Genomic DNA, 23,916 nt, shown 5'->3' with positions numbered 1-23,916 from the left:
ATAGTTTACACAAATTACTATTTCCAAATAGTATTTAATTACTTTTTACTAATTACCAGTGTTGGGAAAAGTTACCTTTAAAAGTAATGCATTACAATATTGAGTTACTTCCTAAACAAGTAACTAATTACGTTACTTAGTTACTCCCTAAAAAAGTAATTATGTTACTTAGTTACTTTTTATGAAAAGAAATGCATTACAATATTGAGTTACTCCCTAAAAAAGTAACTAATTACGTTACTTAGTTACTTTTTATGAAAAGTAATGCATTACAATATTGAGTTTCTTTCTAAAAAAGTAACTAATTACGTTACTTAGTTACTTTTTATGAAAAGAAATGCATTACAATATTGAGTTACTCCCTAAAAAAGTAACTAATTACGTTACTTAGTTACTTTTTATGAAAAGTAATGCATTACAATATTGAGTTTCTTTCTAAAAAAGTAACTAATTACGTTACTTAGTTACTTTTTATGAAAAGTAATGCATTACAATATTGAGTTTCTTTCTAAAAAAGTAACTAATTACGTTACTTAGTTACTTTTTATGAAAAGTAATGCATTACAATATTGAGTTTCTTTCTAAAAAAGTAACTAATTACGTTACTTAGTTACTTTTTATGAAAAGAAATGCATTACAATATTGAGTTTCTTTCTAAAAAAGTAACTAATTACGTTACTTAGTTACTTTATATGAAAAGTAATGTATTACAATATTGTTAAGTCAATTGGGTACTATTAAGGATTTCGAATAAGGTCTTGGAGAAAAAGAACAATAATGTGTGATTTTTAAGTAATAATAAACAACCAATATCCCAGTAATATTCATGATAATAATCAAAAAATAGTTAATAACGAGAATTTTACCCAATTATATTAACTCACCAAAGTTCTAAAGTAAAAATGCTACGTAAAACAAAAAAACAAAACATGCATTTTATATTTACAATATTTACAGAGGTTAAAATTTAAAGTTAAATCCAACTGAAAAAAAAAATTCATTGAATTTACTTAATTTTTTAAGGTAAGTGGTTCCAATCAATTTATTTCAGCTGCATTTAAGTAAAAAAAAATAAAAATAATAAAAATTGAAAGTTAGTCAACAAAAATTGTTTATATAAATGTAACTAAAATAAACTGTTTGCCACTTACTTAATTAAGTGGCAAACCACTTACCAATGAATCATTTTTTAGTGTGTTCTACAGCCCAAACACAGTATTATGTTCAATTGCATAAGTAACTGTAATTAAAGTATAGAAAAAAAGTAGGCTAATCCCTTACTTCTTTAGGGAAAACTAGTTACTAGTTTAAGATATTAGTGTAGAAATATCTCCAGTGCAGCTGATGTTGTGAAGTTGTCGTTACTCCAAACAGACGCAAACAACAGCATTTAGCCTGAGAAACACGGAAGAGCAATCGTATCACAGAAACCAGTAACTTTTTAAACTGTATTATAAGTTTCCACGTATTTAAAATGAAAGCGACATCTCTAAATTTTCGATAAACCTCGTTTATTTCAGTGGAGCCAGTCCAGAGTGTACTGTACAGTCTCTCATGGCTTTAGCTGGAACAGGGACGAGCTTGAGCAGGAAGTGTAGCTCAACAAACTGCGCATGTTCACTCAAAGCCTCTCGCTATGTAAGGATGACACCGACCGCGATCTAAACGGTAAGGCCAGTCCAGCGCACTTCACTTCTCTCAAATGTTGCGGATAAACAGAACCGCGCGGCGCAGAACTTCGTCGGCTCGTCGACTAGACGTGTTCGCGGCTCGGGTGGCAGCGGCAGCCCCCTCGAATGGCGGAGGAGCGTCTCGTCGTTTGTGTGTGTGCGTCCCGCCGCACGGGAGACGTCATGAGAACAGAACACCGCGGCGCGACGCCAGCGCGTCATTTAGATACAGTCCGCCCGTACGGCCAGCGAACGCTGCGTGAATTAGCCGCGCTCGAGGTGTTCGCGAATGTGCTGTTTGTTTGTTTGTAAACACACGCTCGCCCCCAAACAAACAAACTGAGAAGTCAAGGAGTGGGTTAGCATAGCACGTTAGCATCACGACCAGCGGAGCAGTGAGAATGAAATGGCGCAACATGAAGGGCTAAAATGCTAACCGAATTAGCCTCCGAAGAACCCGACACTTACAAAAAGTGCAGTCGCTTAGAAACATTCACCATGGCAACCAAACATAGTTTCCGCCTAAATACCATTGTTGCCGCTGCTAGAGATTTCTTTCAAACACTGTATTTTGGCAAATGATTTTTGACTAGTAGATTAGTAGTTGATGCTAATCACTAACTGTTATTTTAGTAGAATCTGTTGTTACTATGTTAAAAATATATGTGGCAGTGTGTCATGGTACAGTGATGATAGCATATGTTTATCATCCTACGGAACTTTGACGTACCATGGTAACGTTACTTCACGACGTACAGATTCATTTACTGTGGTAATTATTTACAACGTAATACAAAGTGTGTCATGCAATAACCATGGTATCATGTCTCAAAACCATGTCCAGTTGTCCATGTTGAGCATTTCTGGTGAGAAGACAGCTATTTAGTCTTCGTTAGACACATAACTTGACCAATAAATAAATACGTTGTATTTATTTTTTATATATTTATTGTATTTATAACAGTAATTACGATTACTGTTCAATTTAATTGTCATTTGACATATATATATATATATATATATATATATATATATATATATATATATATATATATATATATATATAAAATCTCAAAATCAGTAGTTTAATAAAATAAAAATGCATATTATTATTATTATTATTATTATTATTATTATATAGACTACTGGTCCAAAGTTTGAAGTAAATAAGATAAGTCTGATTAAATACAGTAAGAATTGTGATATTGTGAAATATTATTACAATTTAAAAGAAGAATTTTCTATTGTAATCTATTTGATTTGCTTTATATAAAATTCAGTGTCACGTGACCCTTGGTAATCATTTACTTGTTTTTAGATTTAAAAAAATAATACTTTTATTCAGCAAGGACACAATCACAATTGAATTGGTCAAAGGGGGCAGTAAAGACATTTATAATGTTTATAAAGATTTTTTAAATGCTTTTTCAAAAGCTGTGCAATTAAATTTTGTATTCGTCAAAGAATCATGAAAAATGTATCATAGTTTCCACAAAAATATTAAGTGTCAAAAAGTGTTTAACACTGACAATTACAATGAACAGCAAATCAGCATATAAAAAAATACGTTATAATATTATAATATTTTTGTTATTATTTTTTTTTCTTCAAATGTTGATAAATATACACTGCCATTCAAAAGGGATAAGTACGATAAGTAATGCTTTTTTTAAGTTCTTATGCTGCATTTTTTAAATCAAAAATCCAGAAAAACGGTAATATTGTGAAATATTATTTCAATGGGAAAAAACTATTTTAAGATGTAATTTATTCCAGTGATGAAAAGCTGATTTTTCATCATTATTACTCATTCTCCATCATTCTAATGCTGATTTATTATCAATGTAAAAAACAGTTGTGTTGTCTAATATTTAGTTGGAACCTGTGATTTTTTTATTTAGGATTCTTTAATAAATAAATAGCTAAAAAGAGCATTTGTAACAATATAAACAACCATTCAAAAAGTTTGTGGTCAGTACATTTTTATTCTTTCTTTTTTTTTTTGAAAGAAATTAATTTTTTTTTCAACAAGGATGTTAAATTGATGCTGCTATGTCCATGTTGTGCATTTCTTGTGAGAAGACAGCTATTTATTCTTTATTAGACACATGAACAATAAATTGACCAATAAATTATAATATAATATTTTTTTCAAATGTTGATCAATATACGCTGCCATTCAAAAGTTTGGGATCAGTACGATTTGTAATGTTTTTAAAGAAGTCTCTTATGCTCACCAAGGCTGCATTTTTAGTCAAAAATCCAGAAAAAATGGTAATATTGTGAAATATTATTTCAGTGTAAAATAACTGTTTTCTATGTGAATGTATTTTAAATTGTAATTTATTCCTGTGATGAAAACCTAAGATAATTTTTCAGCATCATTACTCCAGTCTTTAGTGTCACGTGATCCTTCAGAAATAACTCTAATGCTGATTTATTATCAATGTTAAATGTTAATGTTTTAGGATTCTTTAATCAATAGAAAGCTAAAAAGAGCAGCATTTATTTGAAACAGAAATCGTTTTCAACAAAATAAAGTACCATTTTAAAGTTTGTGGTTAGTACATTTTTATTCTTTCTTATTCTGAAAGAAAATATTTTTATTTAGCAAGTAAAAATATAAGCACTAATATTGTTAGAAAATATTTCTATTTTGAATGAATTCTGTTCTTTTTAACTTCTCATTCCTCAAAGTATCACAGGTTTCAAAAAAATATTAAGATGCACAACTGTTTCCAACAATGATAATAAACGTAATAAATCAGTATATTAGAATGACTTCTGAAGGATCAGCTATTCTGAGTAATTCAGCTTTGCATCACAGGAATAAATTATATTTTAAAGTATATTAAAATAGAAAACTATTATTTTAAACTGTAATAATATTTCACAATATTGTTGTTTTTTTCTGTATTTTTGATCAGGTAAATGCAGCCTTGGTGAGCATAAAGAGATTTCTTTAAAAAAAAAAAATCATACTGATCCCGATTTTTGAACGGCAGTGTACACTTTTTATATTTACAAGTTCCTGGCAACAGTAACAATTGTTCTTTTATATGATGTCAATACTTTATTTAATATAAACATTATGTTCATTTATAGTTTTTTTATTTATTATTTTTTTTTTCCATAAATAGGCCACTGGTTTGGTTAACTGGCTTTGTTTTGATGTTAAAGCTATATAAATGCACATTTTCCCAGCGTGAATACTGTTTAGACACTATATTCTTGGTGCCTCAATTTATTTCTGGTAACAAAATAATATTAAAATATCATATTATATTAAAATATAATATTAAAAAATTGTCGACTTGTAAAGTGTCATGCTTTTTTTACTGTTCAATTTAAATGTCATTTGACATATCAAACAAAAAATCGACTTCTAATCTCAAAATCAGTAGTTTAATGAAAATAATTTTTTTTAATGCTTAGTATTATTATTATTTTATAGACTACTGGTCCAAAGTTTGAAGTAAATAAGATAAGTCTGATTAAATACAGTAAAAATTGTGATATTGTGAAATATTATTACAAATTAAAAGAAGAATTTTCTATTGTAATCTATTTGATTTACTTTATATAAAATTCAGTGTCACGTGACCCTTGGCAATCATTCTCTTGTTTTATTCAGCAAGGACATAATCATAATTGAATTGGTCAAAAGGAACAGTAAAGACATTTATAATGTTAAATGCTTTTTCAAAAGCTGTTCATTTAAATTTTGTATTCGTCAAAGAATCATGGAAAAAGTATCAGTTTCCACACAAATATTAAATCTATCTATCTATCCATCCATCCATCTATCTATCCATCTATCTATCCATCTATCTATCTATCTATCTATCTATCTATCTATCTATCTATCTATCTATCTATCTATCTATCTATCTATCTATCTATCTATCCATCTATCCATCTATCCATCTATCTATCTATCTATCATCTACAGTGGTGTGAAAAAGTGTTGCCCCCCTTCCTGATTTTTTTATTTTTTTTGCATGTTTGTCACACTTTAGTGTTTCAGATCATCAAACAAATTTAAATATTAATCAAAGATAACACAAGTAAACACAACATGCAGTTTTTGAATGAAGAATTGTAATTATGAGGGGAAAACAAAATCCAAACCCACATGGCCCTGTGTGAAAAAGTGTTTGCCCCCTAAACTTAACAACTGGTTGGGCCACCCTTAGCAGCAACAACTGCAATCAAGCGTTTGTGATAACTTGCAATGAGTCTGTTACAGCGCTGTGCAGGAATGTTGGCCCACTCATCTTGGCAGAATTGTTGTAAATCAGCCACATTGGAGGGTTTTCGACCATGAACCGCCTTTTTAAGGTCATGCCACAGCATCTCAGGACTTTGACTAGGCCACTCCAAAGACTTCATTTAGTTTTTCTTCAGCCATTCAGAGGTGGATTTGCTGGTGTGTTCTGGATCATTGTCCTGCTGCAGAACCCAAGTTCGCTTCAGCTTGAGGTCACCAACAGATGGCCGGACATTGTCCTTCAGGATTTTTTGGTAGACAGCAGAATTCATGGTTTCATTTATCACAGCAAGTTTTCCAGGTCCAGAAGCAACAAAACAGCCCCAGACCATCACACTACCACCACCATATTTACTGTTGGTATGATGTTCTTTTTTTGAAATGCTGTGTTACTTTTACACCAGATGTAATGGGACACACACCTTCCAAAAAGGATCATCAAGATGTTTTCTGAGAAACTGAGACGAGCCTTTATGTTCTCTTTACTCAGCAGCGGTTTTTGTCTTGGAACTCTGCCATGCAGACCATTTTTGCCCAGTCTCTTTCTTATAGTGGAGTCATGAACACTGACCTTAACTGAGGCAAGAGAGGCCTGCAGTTCTTTAGATGTTGTTGTGGGGTCTGTTGTGACCTCTTTTGGATAATGGCTCTCACTGTGGTTCGCTGGAGTCCCAAAGCTTTAGAAATGGCTTTATAACCTTTTCCAGACTGATAGACCTCAATTACTTTCTTTCTCATTTGTTCATGAAATTCTTTCTATCTATCTATCTATCTATCTATCTATCTATCTATCTATCTATCTATCTATCTATCTATCTATCTATCTATCTATCTATCTATCTATCTATCTATCTATCTATCTATCTATCTATCTATCACAGACTGTATTGCCCTCAAAACTATCGCAATAATCTTTTAAAACTTTAAAACTTTTCAAAACTTTCAAAACCTTTTCAAAATTTCTGGTCCGGCTTTCTTAAGCCAACCTAAAGTTTGTCTTGACAAACATTTTTATCTAGTTTTCAATTCTTCTTTTCTAAACTTCTTGCATTTATTCCCAACTTTAGACCGGTGATGTGAAATCTAAAATATTCAGCAGGACTGTCGTACTCCTCAGTGTTGAAGGAGAGCGCAGGCTATGGCAGAGACAGAAGTCACTGTGTCCGTGGAGGACATGGTGGTGGTGAAGAGCGCTGAGGAAGAGGATGTAGATCCTGACAACCAAAGCAAGACTCAGATGATCCTACAGCTGCAGCCCATCACAGCCGGGTGAGTCTGACGTCCCGGATCAAAACACACAAGCACACAGGAGACAAACACATCTCAAACAGCTAACTCTCCTGGGAGTAAACAGCTGTAGCTTGATGTAATAGACAATGCTTCATGTTTGATAGGCTTGGAGAGGAAAGCAGTGAGACAGATGCTGCAGTTGTGGCAGTGGAGACACAAGGTAACCATCTCACAACATTTAAGAGGTGCTTTGTATCTTTGTATCATAAGAGCAGGTTTTGCTCATCTCATAACATGTAGCCATGTAGTTTAAACTGTCTTTAATTCACATCATAATTATTAGCAGTAGTTTCTGCAAATGCGTCTTAGCTGTAAATACTGTAAGGGTCCGCTCAAAGTTATCAGCTCTCTCCAAGCAGCGGATTACGCTTCAGTTTCTGTCGCTAAATACACCTTATGTAATTTTGCCTCAATAAACTCTTGTTGATGTGTGTGTGTGTGTGTGTGTGTGTGTGTGTATGTTCAGATGAGGCGTCTGTTGAAGGAGAGGATTTGGAGCTGGGTTATCCCATTACATGCGGCGAGAGTAAAGCCATCCTCCTATTCAAGAAGTTTGTCTGCCCAGGAATCAATGTCAAATGCGTGAAGGTTGGTGTCGTGTAGCGCTTAATGCTGCACATAACCGCTGGTAATGTGTTTAATCTGGCTTTCTCTGTTTCTCTGCAGTATGAGGATCAGTTGATTAGTCCAAAGCAGTTTGTGCACATGTCGGGTAAAGCCACCTTGAAAGACTGGAAGCGAGCGATCCGGATGGGTGGGGTTATGCTCAGGTATGTGGAGCCTTTTCACAAATCATACTTTTTATTAAAATGCACCATAAAACCTTAATCTCAACATAAATTCATGAATTTGTTTGCACTCATGCCGCCTCTGAGCCTCATATTAAAATACACCTAAAAGCCACTTTTGTGTTCTTTGCCAGCTCTGTATTCCAAATAAATTTTGTTACACTGTAAAAAAAAGTAGTTTCAACTTAAAAAAATTAAGTGTTTGTGCTGCCTTAAAATTTTAAGTTTACTCAACTCAAATATCCAAGTTGTAATGTAGTACAACTTAACATTTCACATTGACTAAACTTAAAATTTTAAAGCAGCACAAACACTTACTTTTTTAAGTTGAAACTACTTACAGTGTAACAAAATTAATTAGTACTACAGAGGTGGCACAGAAGAACACAAAAGTGGCTTGTAGGTGTATTGTTTTTATTTTTTGAATGTGCTTCAAAGCCACTCAAAATAGAGTTTTCATGTCCATTTTTATGAAAACGGCACCTATGCATCTGGGCCCTACGCTTTCTTTTTAGGAGCACTTGAGCACAGTCAAAATTTCAGGAGCAGCTTCTAATCAATGATAAAAACAAACAAAAAACATTGTTTCAGCTTAAAAATTACGTTTTCATGCTGCCTTAAAGGGGTCATCGGGTGCAAAACTAACTTTTCAAAGTAGTTTGAACATTAATGTGTGTTGGTAGTTTGTGTACACAACCACCCTACAATGATAAAAATCCACCCAATGGTATTTTTTAAATCTTTAAAAGTAATATCTCCTTTTTAAAATCAGTTCATTCTTAGCTTCTTGTCGTTGTGACAAAATACATTTGATTGACATTAGCGTCTTACCTTAGCCCCGCCCTCACCGAGCTGAAACAGTCCGAATACGATCCTCACTGTGCGACTCAGGTGCAGACGAAGACTTTAATTGAGTGATTGAGCTGTTTTGTTGTTGGATGTAATAAAGAACATAGCAGTAGTCATTTACTCCCGACATCTGAGCTGCTGAAGATGCAGAGGTTTAACGTTACTTTTGTTTTTAAATGGAAAGCGCCAATCCCGATCTACATATTCATCTATCTTCGTGCGAATCATTCGTGATGCAGCTTCACCCACAGCAGAAGTGAGTATAAGGGTTTTTTATGCATCTTTGCAAATGGCCTTTCTTAATAATGTGCTTGTTGGCAAGTTTCGCCGATAAATGCGGCTAAATGCGGCTAAAGTAAACATAATCCCAGAGAGGGGCGGGGCGAGCAGAGCTCGGTGGCATTTAAAGGGGCCATGTCTTAAAATGAGCTAAAAATTTTGCAGAGCTGATTTTGACAAGGTAAAAGGGTGTTTTTTACACTACTATTGAGAATTTTTAACCAAAGTATATTAGAGACTTTTCATTAAGGCCCTAAAGAATCATATAAACTTGTGGAAAATGGGCATCCGATGACCCCTTTAAAATGTTAAGTTTACTCAACTCAAATATCCAAGTTGTCACGTAGTATTTCACATTGACTAAACTTAAAATTTTAAGGCAGCACAAACACTTACTTTTTTAAGTTGAAACTAACTGTAAACTGTATTTTTTTTACAGTGTAACAAAATTTATTTGTACTACAGTGGTGGCACAGAAGAACACAAAAGTGGCTTGTAGGTGTATTTTCATATTTTTAATGATTTATTCCTGAATGAATCAGCCGTTAGAACGAATCAAACCTACACCCCCGTCCTTCAAAAACAATCTCTTTGCAAAGAAGTATTTTGATAGATGCATAACACAATTTGCATTCAAATGTGCCACTCAAATTGTTCAGATCAGACTGAATTTACTGATATACACAGCAAATTTTCATGGACGAAAAAAGATCCATTGTCAAAAGCATAACAATGTATTAAGCACAGCTCACAAAGAATCACTTTCAAACCAGGCAGCTTTCTGTTAGTCACTGCGGTGAATTCATGTGACCAACTTGATCATGAGCAAGTTTGCTTGAGGAAATTTTGCACCCTTGTGTCCACTTGGATTCCTATTGAAATGACTGGATTTGCCTTTAAACTTTCACAGGGCAATGGTAAATCTGGGGCATGTTAATAAATGTGAGTGGAGTAGGTGTAGTTGCTACACAAAGACAAAAACAGCACACGCATTTACAGATTTTATTACATTTTACTGTTATTAGTAGTTTTTTGTACACTCTCAGACAAAAAGGTACAAAAGCTGTCACTGCTGTTGCTCCTTTTTGAAGTTTTGTACCTTCTTTTACCCTAATGTGTGCATATTAGTACCTTAATGGGACATGTTAGTAACTGCTGAAAATAGAGGTGGATTTTACCGATACCAATATCTAGGTTGGACCACACTGGCTGATACCGATTAATCGACTGATAGTTTTTAAAATAGATACTGAATGGAAACTAAAATAGTGGTCTACTATTTAAAATAAGAGCCTGAACCATACTTTGTAAGAAAATGTTTTAATATTAATTATATATTGAGCATTAAAGTTAGTTTATAGCTCATCAATGTTAACAAAAGCAACTTTTAACATTTTAAAACATTTACAAACATGTTAAAAACATTTCAAATATCAGTCAATGTTGAAATTAACACATTAACCAGGAAAAATATGTCTATTCTACAGCTTTCATCAATCTTAGTTAATGCTACAAATGAACTCTTATTATAAAGTGTTACCATTTCAAATAAACATTAAATCTAAAGATCTTTGAGCATCTACACAAAAGTCATAGTATTGAAATTACATCATATTTGTATCCTATTTTTATATTGTAGAACACTTGATGAATATCTAATCAAAATAACAAAACAAAATTGCCAATAACGATAGTTCCGCCAATCAACTATCGGTGCCGATTAATCGGCAAAACCGATACATCGGTTGACCTCTAGTTGAAAGGGTATCGCTTCACTGAAAGAGTTGGTATGGTCCAAGTTTATGAACACTGTCTGAACACTATTTTTTGGACTTTTGGGAGGAAGTTTTGTGTTTTGTAAGTAGCAGTTGTCATAGTATATCAGGCTCAGTTGTTACACAAGATCAAGCTTAATTCCCTGCTTAGACTTCTTTTGATATTTTAGATGTTAAAAAAAAAAAAAAAACATTCTTCAGCTGAGTATTAGTCATAACCTCTGAAAACTCTATGTGTGTGTGTCATGAAGGAAGATGATGGACTCGGGTCAGCTGGATTTCTATCAGCACAGCACTCTCTGCACAAACACCTGCCGCAGCACCAAATTCGACCTGCTGATCAACAACACGCGCTTCCCACCGGACGGCAGTGGGCTCAGCACACCCACCACAGCTCAGGGTCAGAACACACACACTCTGACTGACATAGTTAGGAAGAAAAGATAGCTTGATATTTTTCAGCCTTTTAATGATTTTCAATATTTGTTGACTATTCAGTATTAATTGAATAGTTAAATATTTTCTTATTTGAAAGAATATTAAATATTATATATTAAAAATCAATTTTTCTGAGGTATTTATTTAATATAAATAATCTTGACTTCAACATTTTTATTCATTATTTTGAACTCATCAATTCAATAAGCAGACATTGCAAAAAACAGTGATTAAAGAAGTCTTTCTATCTTTACTCGAAAAGAAATTACGTTTTCTGAGGCAAACATTTCAGAATTTTTCTCCATATAGTGGACTTCTATGGAGTTTAAACGCCCAAAATGCAGTTTTAATGTGGCTTCAAACGATCCCAAATGCGGCTGTAAACGATCCCAGCCAAAGAAGAATGGTCTTATTAAGCGAAACCTTCTGTTATTTATTTATTTTTTAATTACAATTAATATACTTTTTAACCTCAAACGCTCATCTTGTCTTGCTCTACCTGAACTCTGTTTTTTTCTGGTTCAACATAGTGTTTTTTGAAAAACTCCCATTTCATTTTCTCCCTCAACCACTTACAACCACATTTGGGATCGTTTGAGGCTGCATTTAAACTGCATTTTGGAAGTTCAAACTCAGGGGCACCATTGAAGTCCACTATATGGAGAAAAATCCTGAAATGTTTTCCTCAAAAAAAACGTAATTTCTTTACAACTAAAGAAAAGAAGACATGAACATCTTGGATGACAAGGGGGTACATTATCTGTACATTTTTGTTCTGGAAGTGAACTAATCCTTTAAGGGTACATGCATGCACTATCAAGCAAAGTGAAAAACAGGGTGCACAAAATATATGTTTGATTATAGTATGTATTCTCTCAGTGGATAAAATGTGTTAGGAAAGTTGTAAAAAATATACAGGGCTTGACTTTTTTGCTCAATGAGGGCTTGATTTTTTTTTTTTTTTTGTTTTTTAATTCTGATATTTTATTAATAATTTTACTTATTTTTTGTTACTATAAATAGTTAATATGACCTTTTTCAATATAAAAATAAAAATATGATATGTTGGTAAAAATGCAAAGATAATCTGCTTTTTAATTATGAAAGTAAACCACCAATAGATGGCAGCAAGTGACATTCTTAATGAATGAATCATTGAATCATGCCTTCAAACAATTCGTTCAGACGGATGATTCATTCAAGAATGAAGCAAGTGCCTGTCTTTATGAATGGACCACTGAATCCACAAATGGACCACAAATAATTAATTCAGAAACGCTGAATCATTTAGTAACGAAACACAGCTCTGTGTCGCTCAGGGATGCGTGACTGTTCTGCTGTCTGCTATCTTTGTTTTGAACTATTCTCATTAACCAAATCTAGCAAAAACTGTAAACGCTGACAATATTGTAGTAAAATGTATATTGACTACACTCTTAAAATAAAGGTGCTTTAAAAGGTCTTCATAGCGATGCCATAGAATTTAGAAGAACCATTCCTTCAAAGCTTTTTTAAGGAACCATTTCTTTCTTACCTTTTTATCATCTGAAGAACCTTCAAATAACCTTTTGTGAAACAGAAAGGTTCTTCAGATGTTAAAGGTTCATATGAAACCATTTAGACAAAAAAAAAGGTTCTTCTATGGCATTGTGAAGCACCTTTATTTTTAAGAGTGTAGTGAAAGTGACTGTGTTACCCGCCACTGCTGTAATCCACCTGCATTTGGTGGGTTGGCGAAGGTGTTAACGTCAAGCTATAAAAATTAACCCTAAATTATACAATGACTCAATGCATAGTATCTGTATGTGTCCTGCAGGGCATGTTTCTGTGGGTAACGGAGGTCAGACGGCCACAGCAGAGGAGAAGAAAGATGATGTTATTGGTACGGTTGAGTGGAGCACAGCCACGATAGAAACCCCAGAGAAAAGAGACTCGGCTGAGATCTCAGGTAAACATTCAGAAAGTCATGTGTCAGTGCTGCTCATCAAACTGCACTCATACATTAATGAAGATGGCATCCACAGACGCCATGAGTGCTGAACTGTGTGTGTGACCCCCAGATGAGACGCTGAGTTTCTGGAGGGGTATCGCTGAGGTGGGGCTGATGGGGGAGGTGGTGTCCAATATCCGCTCAGAGCTGTTGAGTCTGCTGAGAGGAGTTCAGCTACGCACCGATCAGAGCTCTCTACAGGACGCAGGTCAGTATGTCATCTGTGCCGGCTTTGTCCCATTCTGTTCTCGGAGATCAAACACACCTGACCTAGCTAGGATCTTCAGGACAGAGATATTCTTAAGTGTTACAGTCAACTTGTTAAATCACATTATAGCTGGCACAATTGAATTACCATCTCCATCACTTTTTGCAGATACCACAAAAATGATCGTGGGACCTTGAACTAAATTCTACCTCTCACAGTTTTTTTTTTGCTGTAAACTCCAAAAATAATAAATAAATCCAAAATGAATTTTAATAGCAGACATGCTGAAGATTAGCCAACAGTCTGTCAGTTCATTAAATGGTAATCAGTTTATTCAGAAAAGCAGTTAATTGAACAGTTAATTTATTATAGGACCATTAAGACTTTTTGTAAATAATCTAACATGCATATACAGTACCCTCCACAAATATTTGCACCCTTGGTGTAAATATGAGTAAAGGCAGCTATGGAAATAAATCTGCATTGTTTATCCTTTTGATCTTTCGTTAAAAAAAAATCACAAAATTCTAATCTTTCATTGATGTAAAAAGATAAAAAAGTGTGGGGTGGTCTCATTATGAAATAAATGTTTTTCTGTAGTCCACATTGGCCACAATTATTGGCACCCAATAATTGCAAAGTCCTTTTCCCAAGATAACAGCTCTAAATTTTCTCCTGTAATCCCTGGTGAGTTTGGAGAACACCGAACAAGAGATCAGAGACCATTCCCTCATACAGAATCTCTCCAGATCCTGCAGATTCCCAGTTCCATGTTGGTGCTTCTCCTCCTTCACTTCACCCCACTCATTTTCTAAAGAGTTCAGGTCAGGGAACTGGGACAGTCATGCCAGAAACTTTATTCTGTCCTCAGTGACACATTTTTGTGTTTGTTTCGGATCCTTGTCCTGATGGAATATCTAAACACGGCCTATTATAAGATTTCTAACAGTGGCAGTTGGGTTTAGATTTTTATCTCTTAGTACATGATGCCATGTATCTAAACAAGATGTCCAGGATCTCTGGCAGAAAAATAGGCCCACAACATTAAAGATCCAGCAGTTTATTTAAATGTGGGCATGGGTTACTTTTTATCCCTGGTTGCACCAAACTCATGTGTTTGCTGCCTCTTTTTTAGTTTCATCTGACCATAGAAGCCAGTCCCATTTGAAATTCTAGTTGCATCTGACAGCTGATTATGCTGGAGATTGCTTTTGACTGAGCAAGCCTTAATTTCTCTTGAAACCCCCCTAAACAACATGTGGTAATGTAGGGGCTATTTAAATTTTTTTTAGACTTTCTGATATATATATATAATCTTTTAAACACATTGAATTAATTGACCCTTTGAGGGGGGTTTGTTTGACAGGTGATCTGTCAAATCACAATTCCGAATCTGCCATTTTTATCCAACAAACAAACCAGAGAGGAGTAGTAAAATTAACGTCAGTGGACTTGAATTTGAAACATTTTGTGTATTGATGTCTTTCTGCGGCTGAAAAAAGATAAGTATTTTCCAGGTCTGGAAAAGTATGGAAAAAAAGAAAGCAGAGTATGGAAAAATATTTGTGTTTTCAGACTTTTGCCCTTCATGAAAATAAATGTATCGTATAAGAAGCAAGGTTTCATGCCAGCTGTTTAGTGATTCTTTAGTGAATACGACTAAATGAATTCAAGGTGCACTTTTTTATTGTGCAAAATGCAGGTTATAAGCATTTTGTGTTTCTTCTAACTATATTTTTAGCACCATATTACATAGTCTCAAGGACCTTTGCAAAAGTAATAAATATACAGACTTTTATGTGCGAACAAGAAATAATTAAACTTAGCCTCTAAGACAATGTACACCATTTCATTCTTGGCTGCCACAGACTATGCGTTAAAGAGACCTAAGGCCTTGAAATACGGCATAGTTCCCTAATAAAAGCCACATTTTTTATAAAAAAGTATTTTTGATAGATCCTTAAATTTTATGCCATCAGCCCATTTCATGTCCCAGTTTCTCCGCCGTCACAGAGGATATGTTAAATTGGACATTTGGCCCTTGATATTATCATATTAGAGGTACTACCCTAAGAAAAGCCAAATTTTGAGCAAGTAGATCTCTATTAATTCATGTGCATCCAGACTCTCGTTTTATTCATAGTAAGGTGGAAGTGATGCACAAAGGAAATTGTAAAAATTGTAATGCGTAAGCATGCAAATGCCCATGTGCATGTAGTTTCTTGATTGCACAAATAAAGTTTCTCATGTGCATGTAAAAGTCTGTATGTTTTATTTAACTTTAACATCAAAAAAGTTAATGGAAAAAACCTGAGGAAAAAAAAAAATCTGCTAAGAGGTTTGGAAAATGTGGAATTTTGCAATGTAAAATTTGTTGTCAGTTTATTTCACTTCACATTGTTGTGTTGTTATTCTGTAATAGAATGTGGCTATTAATGATGAGTTTGGTGTTTAGTACGGTGTGTGTGCATGAAATGTAATCATGTGGTCTGTCTTGCAGAGATTGCAGTTCTGAGTAACCTGGCACAAGTCTTTGACCTGCTGGACTCCATCAAACAAATTCTGAATGTTCGACGGCAAATGACGGACCCGGAGCAGACGCAGGTCCTCAGAACACTGACATGTGAGTTAAGAGACAATAGGGACATTTTCAGACTAGAAATTTTAGTGCAGCCCTTTGGACAAGCTGAAACATTTACCAAGCTCTGTCTGAATAATAGTTCAGTTAATTTGCAGAAATGATCTCCTGTCAGTGAAGTATGCTTCCATCTTTGTCTGTCAGCAGATATTATAAGAACACTCATTACCAAAGTTTTTTTAGGACCAATTCTCACTATTAAATAGTTGCTTATTAGCATGCATTACTAGCATTTTATTTGTACTTATAAAGTACATGTTACTATCTTATTCTGCCTGACTTTATTGTAGATCCCTTAACCCTGCACCATACCTAAACTTAACAACTACTTTACCAACTATTAAAGAATTAGTTCACTTCAAGAATACAAATTTCCTGATAATATACTCACCCAACTTGTCATCCAAGATGTTTGTGTATTTCTTACTTCAGAAAAAGAAGTTAGGGTTTTTGAGGAAATCTTTTCAGGATTTTTCTCCAGATGACTTCAATGCTAACGGGTTGAAGGTCTAAATTGCAGTTTTACTGCAGCTTCAAAGGGCTCTGCACGATCCACAAGAAATAATAGTCTTGTCTAGTGCAGTGTTTCCCAATCATTTATCAAAGAAATGTTCTATCTCTATTATATTTCGTTATTATTATTTTACGTCAGTGCTATTGGTCTTCCTTATGTCTGTTTGTGGGTTTTACAAATATTTAACCAATGAAAAACGTTTAAAATAGCTTGTGACTAAACCTTGTTAAGCCATTGCATCCTCAAATTGTCAGTCAAAGCTCATAACTCCGCTCCGTTTCCAATCAGAGGACGCAACACGCTGTTCGAAGACAGACGTCTACTTCTTTTTTTTTTAGAAAATGGCTGATTGTTTCGTTATATAAGACCCTCATTCCTTGTCTGGGATCATGTAGAGCTGCACTGAAACTTCATTTTTAACCTTCAATCTATTAAGCATCATTGAAGTTCACTATATGGAGAAAAATCCTGGATTGCTTTCCTCAAAAACCTTAAAGTGGTCTTATTATGCTCTTTTACAATGTCTTTATTTTGTTTTGGGGGTGCACTAGATGCTCTCATGCTTGGTGGTTTGAAAAACGCATTATTTTTCACATAATTTCCATTATTATAATAGCTTTCTTCTCAGGCTGGCACAAATGTCTCGATTAGTTCCCGGGTTTGATGAAGGTCCGGCTTCTGAAAAACTAAATGTGTTGTGATTGGTTAGCAGTCCCACTGCATTGCGATTGGCGAACAGTTTAGACGGTGTTTCAGTACTTCCACGCCCCTTCCCAAAGCAGTATGTGTACCACTGCGCAAGCTAGATTAAAGTGATTCTTATGTTTTAAATATGGATATTTCTCTTACAAAAACTCGTCGGATCGCTAAAGGAGACTTTTACCTCCTGGAGCCATGTGAGGCACTTTTTATTATGGATCGACTTTTGGACTTTTTGGAGTTTTGTCTGATGAAGAGAAACACCAGTCTATGTCGTTCTAAAGTTTGGGAGTGCCAGGATTATTTTTAATATAACTCTGATTGCATTCGTCTATAAAAAGGAAGTCAAATACACCTTGGATGCATGGAGGGTGAGTAAATAATACGCTACAGTAGTGTCGGTCCTATCGCCAGCCTGTGAAATTGCTGATACATGATATTATCATTATTGTGATCATTTATTTAATTATTTATTTGCCTGAAATCAGCTCCAACATAAGGCTAGTGAAGCTATCTACACTGTATGATGAATACACCACACACTGCACACCTCTACGGCGCATCTCTGATGATCGTCACTCTAGTCAATGCTTGTGTTTACATCAGCCACGAGTCCGCATGTGTTTCGACCCTCTATACCACACACGTCAATGGCACGACAGTTTGTGGTCACTTTGGTCAATGCTTACGTTTATACGAGGCGCCCTGCACCTTGTCTCTCTACATCTGCCAACGATTCGAATTTCCATAGGCAGGATTTTTTTTAATGATATTCTAATGAACCAAGTTGTGACATCATAGTATCCAAAAAAACAAAAAAAAAACAAAAAAAAAAACAAAAAAAAACAAACAAACGCTGTAGTCCAAAGGAGCCGTTCATTGTAGTTCTTCTCCTTTGTAGCAGTTTTTTTATGTTTTTTATGCTCAAACATACACACCACACACTGACTAAAATTCAAAAAGTAAAAAAGCATAATAGAACCCCTTTAATTTCGTTTCAACTGAAGAAAGAAAAACATGAACATCTTGGACGACAAGGGGGTGAGTAAATTATCAGTCAACTTTTATTCTGGAAGTGAACTAATCCTTAAATCGGCAGTTTATTAAAGGAGTAGTTGACTTTCAGAACAAAAATTTACAGATAATGTACTCACCCCTTTGTCATCCAAGATGTTCATGTCTTTTTTACTTCAGTCGTGAAGAAATTGTTTTTTTGAGGAAAACATTTTGTGATTTCTCTCCATATAATGGACTTCTATGGTGCCCCGAGTTTGAACTTCCAAAATGCAGTTTAAATGCAGCTTCAAAGTATTCTAAATGATCCCAACTGAGGAACGAACAGCTCGGGACAGTCATGAGCCCTGTCGAACTTGTCTAGTTGACACAGAAGGCGGCTGCTGCTGGCGTAGCCCAGAACAGTCAGTTGGTCGCAGGTACGGTAGTGATGCAAGAGGAAAAAGGGTCTTATCTAGCGAAACAATCAGTTATTTTCTAAAAACATTTACAATTTATGTACTTTTTAATCTCTAAACCGAGTATGGACAGAGCTAGACATGATGAGCATTTCAGGTTAAGAAGTATATAAATTGAATTTTGCTCGATACGATCCTTCTTTCCTCGACTGTTATCGTTTAGAGCCCTTTGAAGCTGCATTTTAGAAGTTCAAACTCGGGGGCACCATAGCATATGGAGAGAAATCCTGAAATGTTTTCCTCAAAAAACATAATTTCCTTATGACCGAAGAAAGAAAGACATGAACATCTTTGATGACAAGGGGGTGAGTACATTATCTGTACATTTTTGTTCTGAAAGTTAACTATTCCTTTAAAGGAACAATATGTAGGATTGTGGCCAAAACTGGCACTGCAGTCACTTTCAAAATACTGTAGAACGGTGTATGCCCTCCCTCTCCCCCCTGACTCGAGGTTGCCAGCTAAGCTGCAGGATCCAGCAGGACTGTAGGCTGCCTCAAGGAGCTTCCAATGGCAAGTGACGAGTCCTACACAAAAAGTTTTTTTTCTTCTGTTACTTATGTTTATGCTTCAAATGTTTTGCGTAGTAAATAGTAATTAGGCGATTAGCCAAATATTTCGTAAAGATGTACTGTAATACCACATTTCAGTCGGAACATAGATTGTTTTCATACCCTGCTAGTGGTGCGATATAAAGCTTTTTATGAACGCATTTAGCACGGGCGACCGTGGAAAATCCACTGTGTACGGCAGCACGGGGCTTTTAGATACCAACAAACATGGTAGAATATAGCATCCAAAAGTCGAGGGTCAATTCCTTATTTCATTCATTTTTACAGAGGTAACGTTAGGCTACTCAATACGTCTCAATTGCGTTTCACATTACCGTAATCGACGTGCTAATGTTGTTTTCCTCGGCGTTTCAGCATAATGACAGAGAAACGGGCTCTGATAATGCATTGATAATGTTAGCAATGACGACTCGCTGTTTCTATTTTCCAAATTATTCCTTACCTTTTCAATTCGATGACCCCACCTCCTCCATATGCGCTATGTTACTTTGCACGAACATATATACCTTTGTTCGACTGTCGTGAATATTTGAAATGTCTATTTACATTAAGTACAAGTAAGTTAGCCAAACATAGATGAATCTTACCTGTCCAGGAGAAAATTAGCAACGTTGGCATCTGTCTTCAAATTCGTCTCTGTTTTCAGCCGTCTGCATCTTTCAAAGGCATCTCCTATACAAATCCTTGATTTATTTCGGACTTTGTCACGACGTTCTTTGAATTCATAACGAGGTCTTTTAGGTTTCGTAATGTTATACATGTTTTATCCGACTCGTTCTTAGCAGTAGCTGTAACTAACTAGAGCAGAGCTGGCAACCCGTCTCACGAAACTCTACTGATTTCGTGATTGGTAGATAGCTGGAGGGTGGAGCCTCAGACCAAAACACAACATGACAACAATAACATCAGTCGTGGGCTGCAACTGTCACTTTTAAATGACAATATCCTGGCCGGACCACTGTTGTCAGTCATATAAGTATTTGAAATGAACATGATTTCTTAATGTCTAGTGAAATGTCAGGGCCATTTTATGATTAACTGACATAAAATTCTTACATATTGTTCCTTTAAGGCAAAAGTCATAGTTAATAGTAACAATTGGTCTTTAAACTAAATTGTGACCAGTAGCAGTAACACACTACTTCATAGATTGTATTAACTCCTCTGAAAACAACGGCATCTCTTGTGTTTCTGTTTAGCACTGGAACAGCAGGTCGAGGAGCAGAAGCGGCAGCAGTCGCTCAGCTGGTTGTCTCAATCACAAGCCCTCAGCAGTCTGGTCCTCCCCTCCACCCCTCCAGCCAAACGCGCTCCCAAACGCCCCCGCCTCCAACGGCCTGCCTCCACCACCGTGCTCAGCACATCCATAGCCCAGCCTTTCACCCTCCAGCCCCAGCAGTTCACCGTACTCTCGCCGATCACCCTTTCCTCCATTGGCCAGTCTTTCGCGGTGGCCGGTCTCGGTCAATCATCCAATACGGTCACCCTACACGCCCTCCCCGCCGGCTCGCAGCTCTTCACGAGAATCGCCACAGGTTCAGATGGAAAAAACGAAGCCATCGCACTCCATCCCACATCTGGGCTCACGCTGCTGGGCACCACAGCCATGCAGGACCACGGACAGCTCGGGACAGTCATGAGCCCTGTTGAGCTCGTCCAGTTGACGCAGAAGGCGACTGCTGCCGGCGTAGCCCAGGACGGTCAGGTGGTCGCAGGTACGGTAGTGATGCAAGAGGGCGTCGTCAGTGTCGTACAGGAGGACGAGAACCAGGACAACACTACCCTGATTGAAATAGACCCGGCCACCGCCGACCACAGTGTGAGCGTCATGGAGCTGCAGCTCGAGGGCGATGAAGCTGGGGGCAGCGCGACCGTGGTGGAAGGAGGCGAAGAGGTGGTGCAAGGCGAAACGGAGGAGGCAGCTGAGATACAGCTGGATGCCAATGGTCAGTTCCACAATTTGCCCGTTGTAGTGGTGGAGGAAGAGACACAGGACGCCGGCAAAGCCAAATGAGACACCAACACACTCACACAAGCCGCCCTCAGAGACTGACGGACCGAATCAGACAGGGACGGGGATTGTGTCGCCCCAGGTGGAGTTTGTGTTTACCTATCCAGCTGTCTCGTTTTTTTTCGTTACTCACTTCCTACATAGCCAAGCTCAGCTCTTCAAATCTGACGTGTCACGTATTTGTAAAAGCAAGTTCAGTATTCCTTTTTTTTACGTGCGAAAAGCAACAATTTGTGACGTTTCGTTGGAACACCTTCAGTATTTGCTTTTGTTTTTTTGAGTGTGGCACTTATTTTTCAGTTTCCCTTTGTTTTGGTGCCAAAATGTCACGTTGTAGCCAGAAATCCGGTTTGTGAATCTCCGATCTGAAGGCGAAGACTCACAGAGAAAAGTGATATTCAAGACACTCCAGTAATGAGAAATGACACTCTCTGTGGTCTCTTTGTACTTTGACATCAGGGTATAAATGCCACTAATGTTGGTGATATTTTAGCACAGTGGTTTCTAACTCTGGTCCTGGAGATCCGCAGCACTTCAGTTCATTCAGTCTGAACTGTGTGTAAATAAGGATGGCAAAAGTGCAGAGTTTGTGTTCTCAGGATCAGAGTTGAGAATCACACCGTTAGCACACATAATGAAAGATGTGTTATGAATGTTTGTGAATGGATCCTGTGTCCTTCACTGAAAATAAAACTAAGATCTTCCTTTCCCTGTGTGTTACAGTATATTGTAAATGATGGTAGATCGCGGGGTTGTGCATTTCAGAGTCTGTTACAGTTTCAGAGTTATGTTTTGAAAAGTAATTTGGAGGTTTATAAATACATTGTTGTTAATTTTTTTTGCGAACCAAGTTAATTTATTACGTTTAAAGATATCGTTCGTGCTAAATTTATAATTCTGTAATGATTTACTCACCCTCATGTCTTTCTAAACTCGCAGACCTGCTGTGGACCACAAATGGAGATGTTTAGCAGAATGTTCTCACTTATGCAGTTCACTCAAAACATTATTTTGCTGCTTGTTTGAATTAATTAAAATGAGCTAATGAATCAAGTCTTGAACATGTTTTTTTCCTAACCTAAATTCATTGCATGCAATTGACTTAACCCTTTAATAGCTCACCCCAAAATTAAAATTTGATGTTTATCTGCTTATCCAAAGATGTAGGTGACTTTGTTTCTTCAGTAGAACACAATTTTTAACTCAAACTGTTGCAGTCTGTCAATCATATAATGACAGTCAATGGTTACCAAATCTTTAAGAGTAAAAATTCATGCGCCGCCTGGGTGAACACGCTCATGAGAGTATACCTCTCTCGATTCAGAGGTAAATAATGATATAAATACTGATCAGTTTCTTGCACAGACTAATCGTTTTGTGTCTCAAGACCTCAATGTATTGTCACAAGCCACAGGGTTTAATTTGGTTTTGTCTGTGTATATTTTTTTACTCTTAAATATTTAGTAACCATTGACTGCCATTATATGACTGACAGACTGCAACGGTTTGAGCTAAAAATCTTTGTTTGTGTTCTGCTGAAGAAACAATGTCACCTACATGCCCTGGGGGTAAGCAGAAAAACATCAAATTTTAATTTTTGGGTGAGCTATTCCTTTAAAACTAGGTAAACTTACACAAGTTTGCAGTGTCACTATATATAGTATATATTTAATTAACATGCCTACTAGATAGAGATTAATTTACCTTGGCATGTGTAGCTTTGTTAGTTTACTCAGTTTCATTAAGTCTACACATAGTTGAGTTAATATTTCATGGTAATTTGGTAATTTTATGTTTTCAAGAAAACCAACATGTAGAACAACCAGAGCTGGGTACCCAGATAGCACAAGTATAGCACAAGTCTGTTACAGATGTCTGTTAAAGATCTCTTGATCTGGAAAGCATCTGTTGTGTACAAACATCTGGCAGACATCTGTAAGATGTCAGTTTTACATCCATTCTAAATCATAAACACCTTAAAGACATCTAATAGACGTCTATTTGACATCTGATCGGAAATGTCCAATAGATGTATTGCAGATGAGCAAACTATGTCTTGCAGATGTAAATGCAGACGTCAAATAGATGTCTGCGAGATGTACGTGTACTATTAGGGTAGTAACCAGTGTTGGGTAGTAACTACCCTGATAGCACACGTACATGTCAGAGATGTCTATTTGACGTCTGCATTTATATCTGCAATACATCTGCAAGACGTAGTTTGCTCATCTGCAATATGTCTATTGGACGTTTCACATGTCAAATAGACATCTATTAGATGTCTTTAAGATGTTTATGAATTAGAATGTATGTCAAAACTGACATCTTACAGATGTCTGCCAGACGTTCGTACACAGCAGATGCTTTCCATATCAAGCGATCTTTAACAGACATCTTGCAGATGTGCATGTTCTACAAACGTCTGGCAGACATCTGTAAGATGTCAGTTTTGA

The 23,916-nt window shown here is 36.1% G+C and overlaps 1 protein-coding gene across 1 annotated transcript; it reads left to right on the top strand.

The window, feature by feature from the left end:
• Positions 1-1,504: 1,504 nt before the first annotated feature.
• gmeb1 (glucocorticoid modulatory element binding protein 1) lies at positions 1,505-22,516 on the top strand. Its single transcript, XM_073821801.1, has 10 exons — positions 1,505-1,668; positions 7,008-7,209; positions 7,335-7,390; positions 7,697-7,818; positions 7,897-8,000; positions 11,173-11,321; positions 13,176-13,307; positions 13,420-13,557; positions 16,058-16,180; positions 20,652-22,516. Exons 2-10 carry the CDS (start codon positions 7,079-7,081, stop codon positions 21,464-21,466), a joined length of 1,770 nt encoding a protein of 589 aa, XP_073677902.1. The 5' UTR covers positions 1,505-1,668; positions 7,008-7,078; the 3' UTR covers positions 21,467-22,516.
• The last annotated feature ends 1,400 nt before the right edge of the window (positions 22,517-23,916 follow it).

The sequence above is a fragment of the Garra rufa genome, chromosome 17 (genome assembly GCF_049309525.1).
Source record: "Garra rufa chromosome 17, GarRuf1.0, whole genome shotgun sequence".
NCBI lineage: Eukaryota > Metazoa > Chordata > Actinopteri > Cypriniformes > Cyprinidae > Garra > Garra rufa.
Note: the sequence above shows the minus strand (reverse complement) of the source record. Positions and strands in the feature narration are given on the sequence as shown.

What these genes read in the sequence shown, in the direction of transcription:
- gmeb1 (XM_073821801.1), top strand. Translation starts at nt 7,079, where the DNA reads ATGGCAGAGACAGAAGTCACTGTGTCCGTGGAGGACATGGTGGTGGTG. An exon ending in TGTGGCAGTGGAGACACAAG is followed by an intron (nt 7,391 to 7,696) that starts GTAACCATCTCA and finishes GTGTATGTTCAG; the next exon opens with ATGAGGCGTCTGTTGAAGGA. An exon ending in GAGCTCTCTACAGGACGCAG is followed by an intron (nt 13,558 to 16,057) that starts GTCAGTATGTCA and finishes TCTGTCTTGCAG; the next exon opens with AGATTGCAGTTCTGAGTAAC.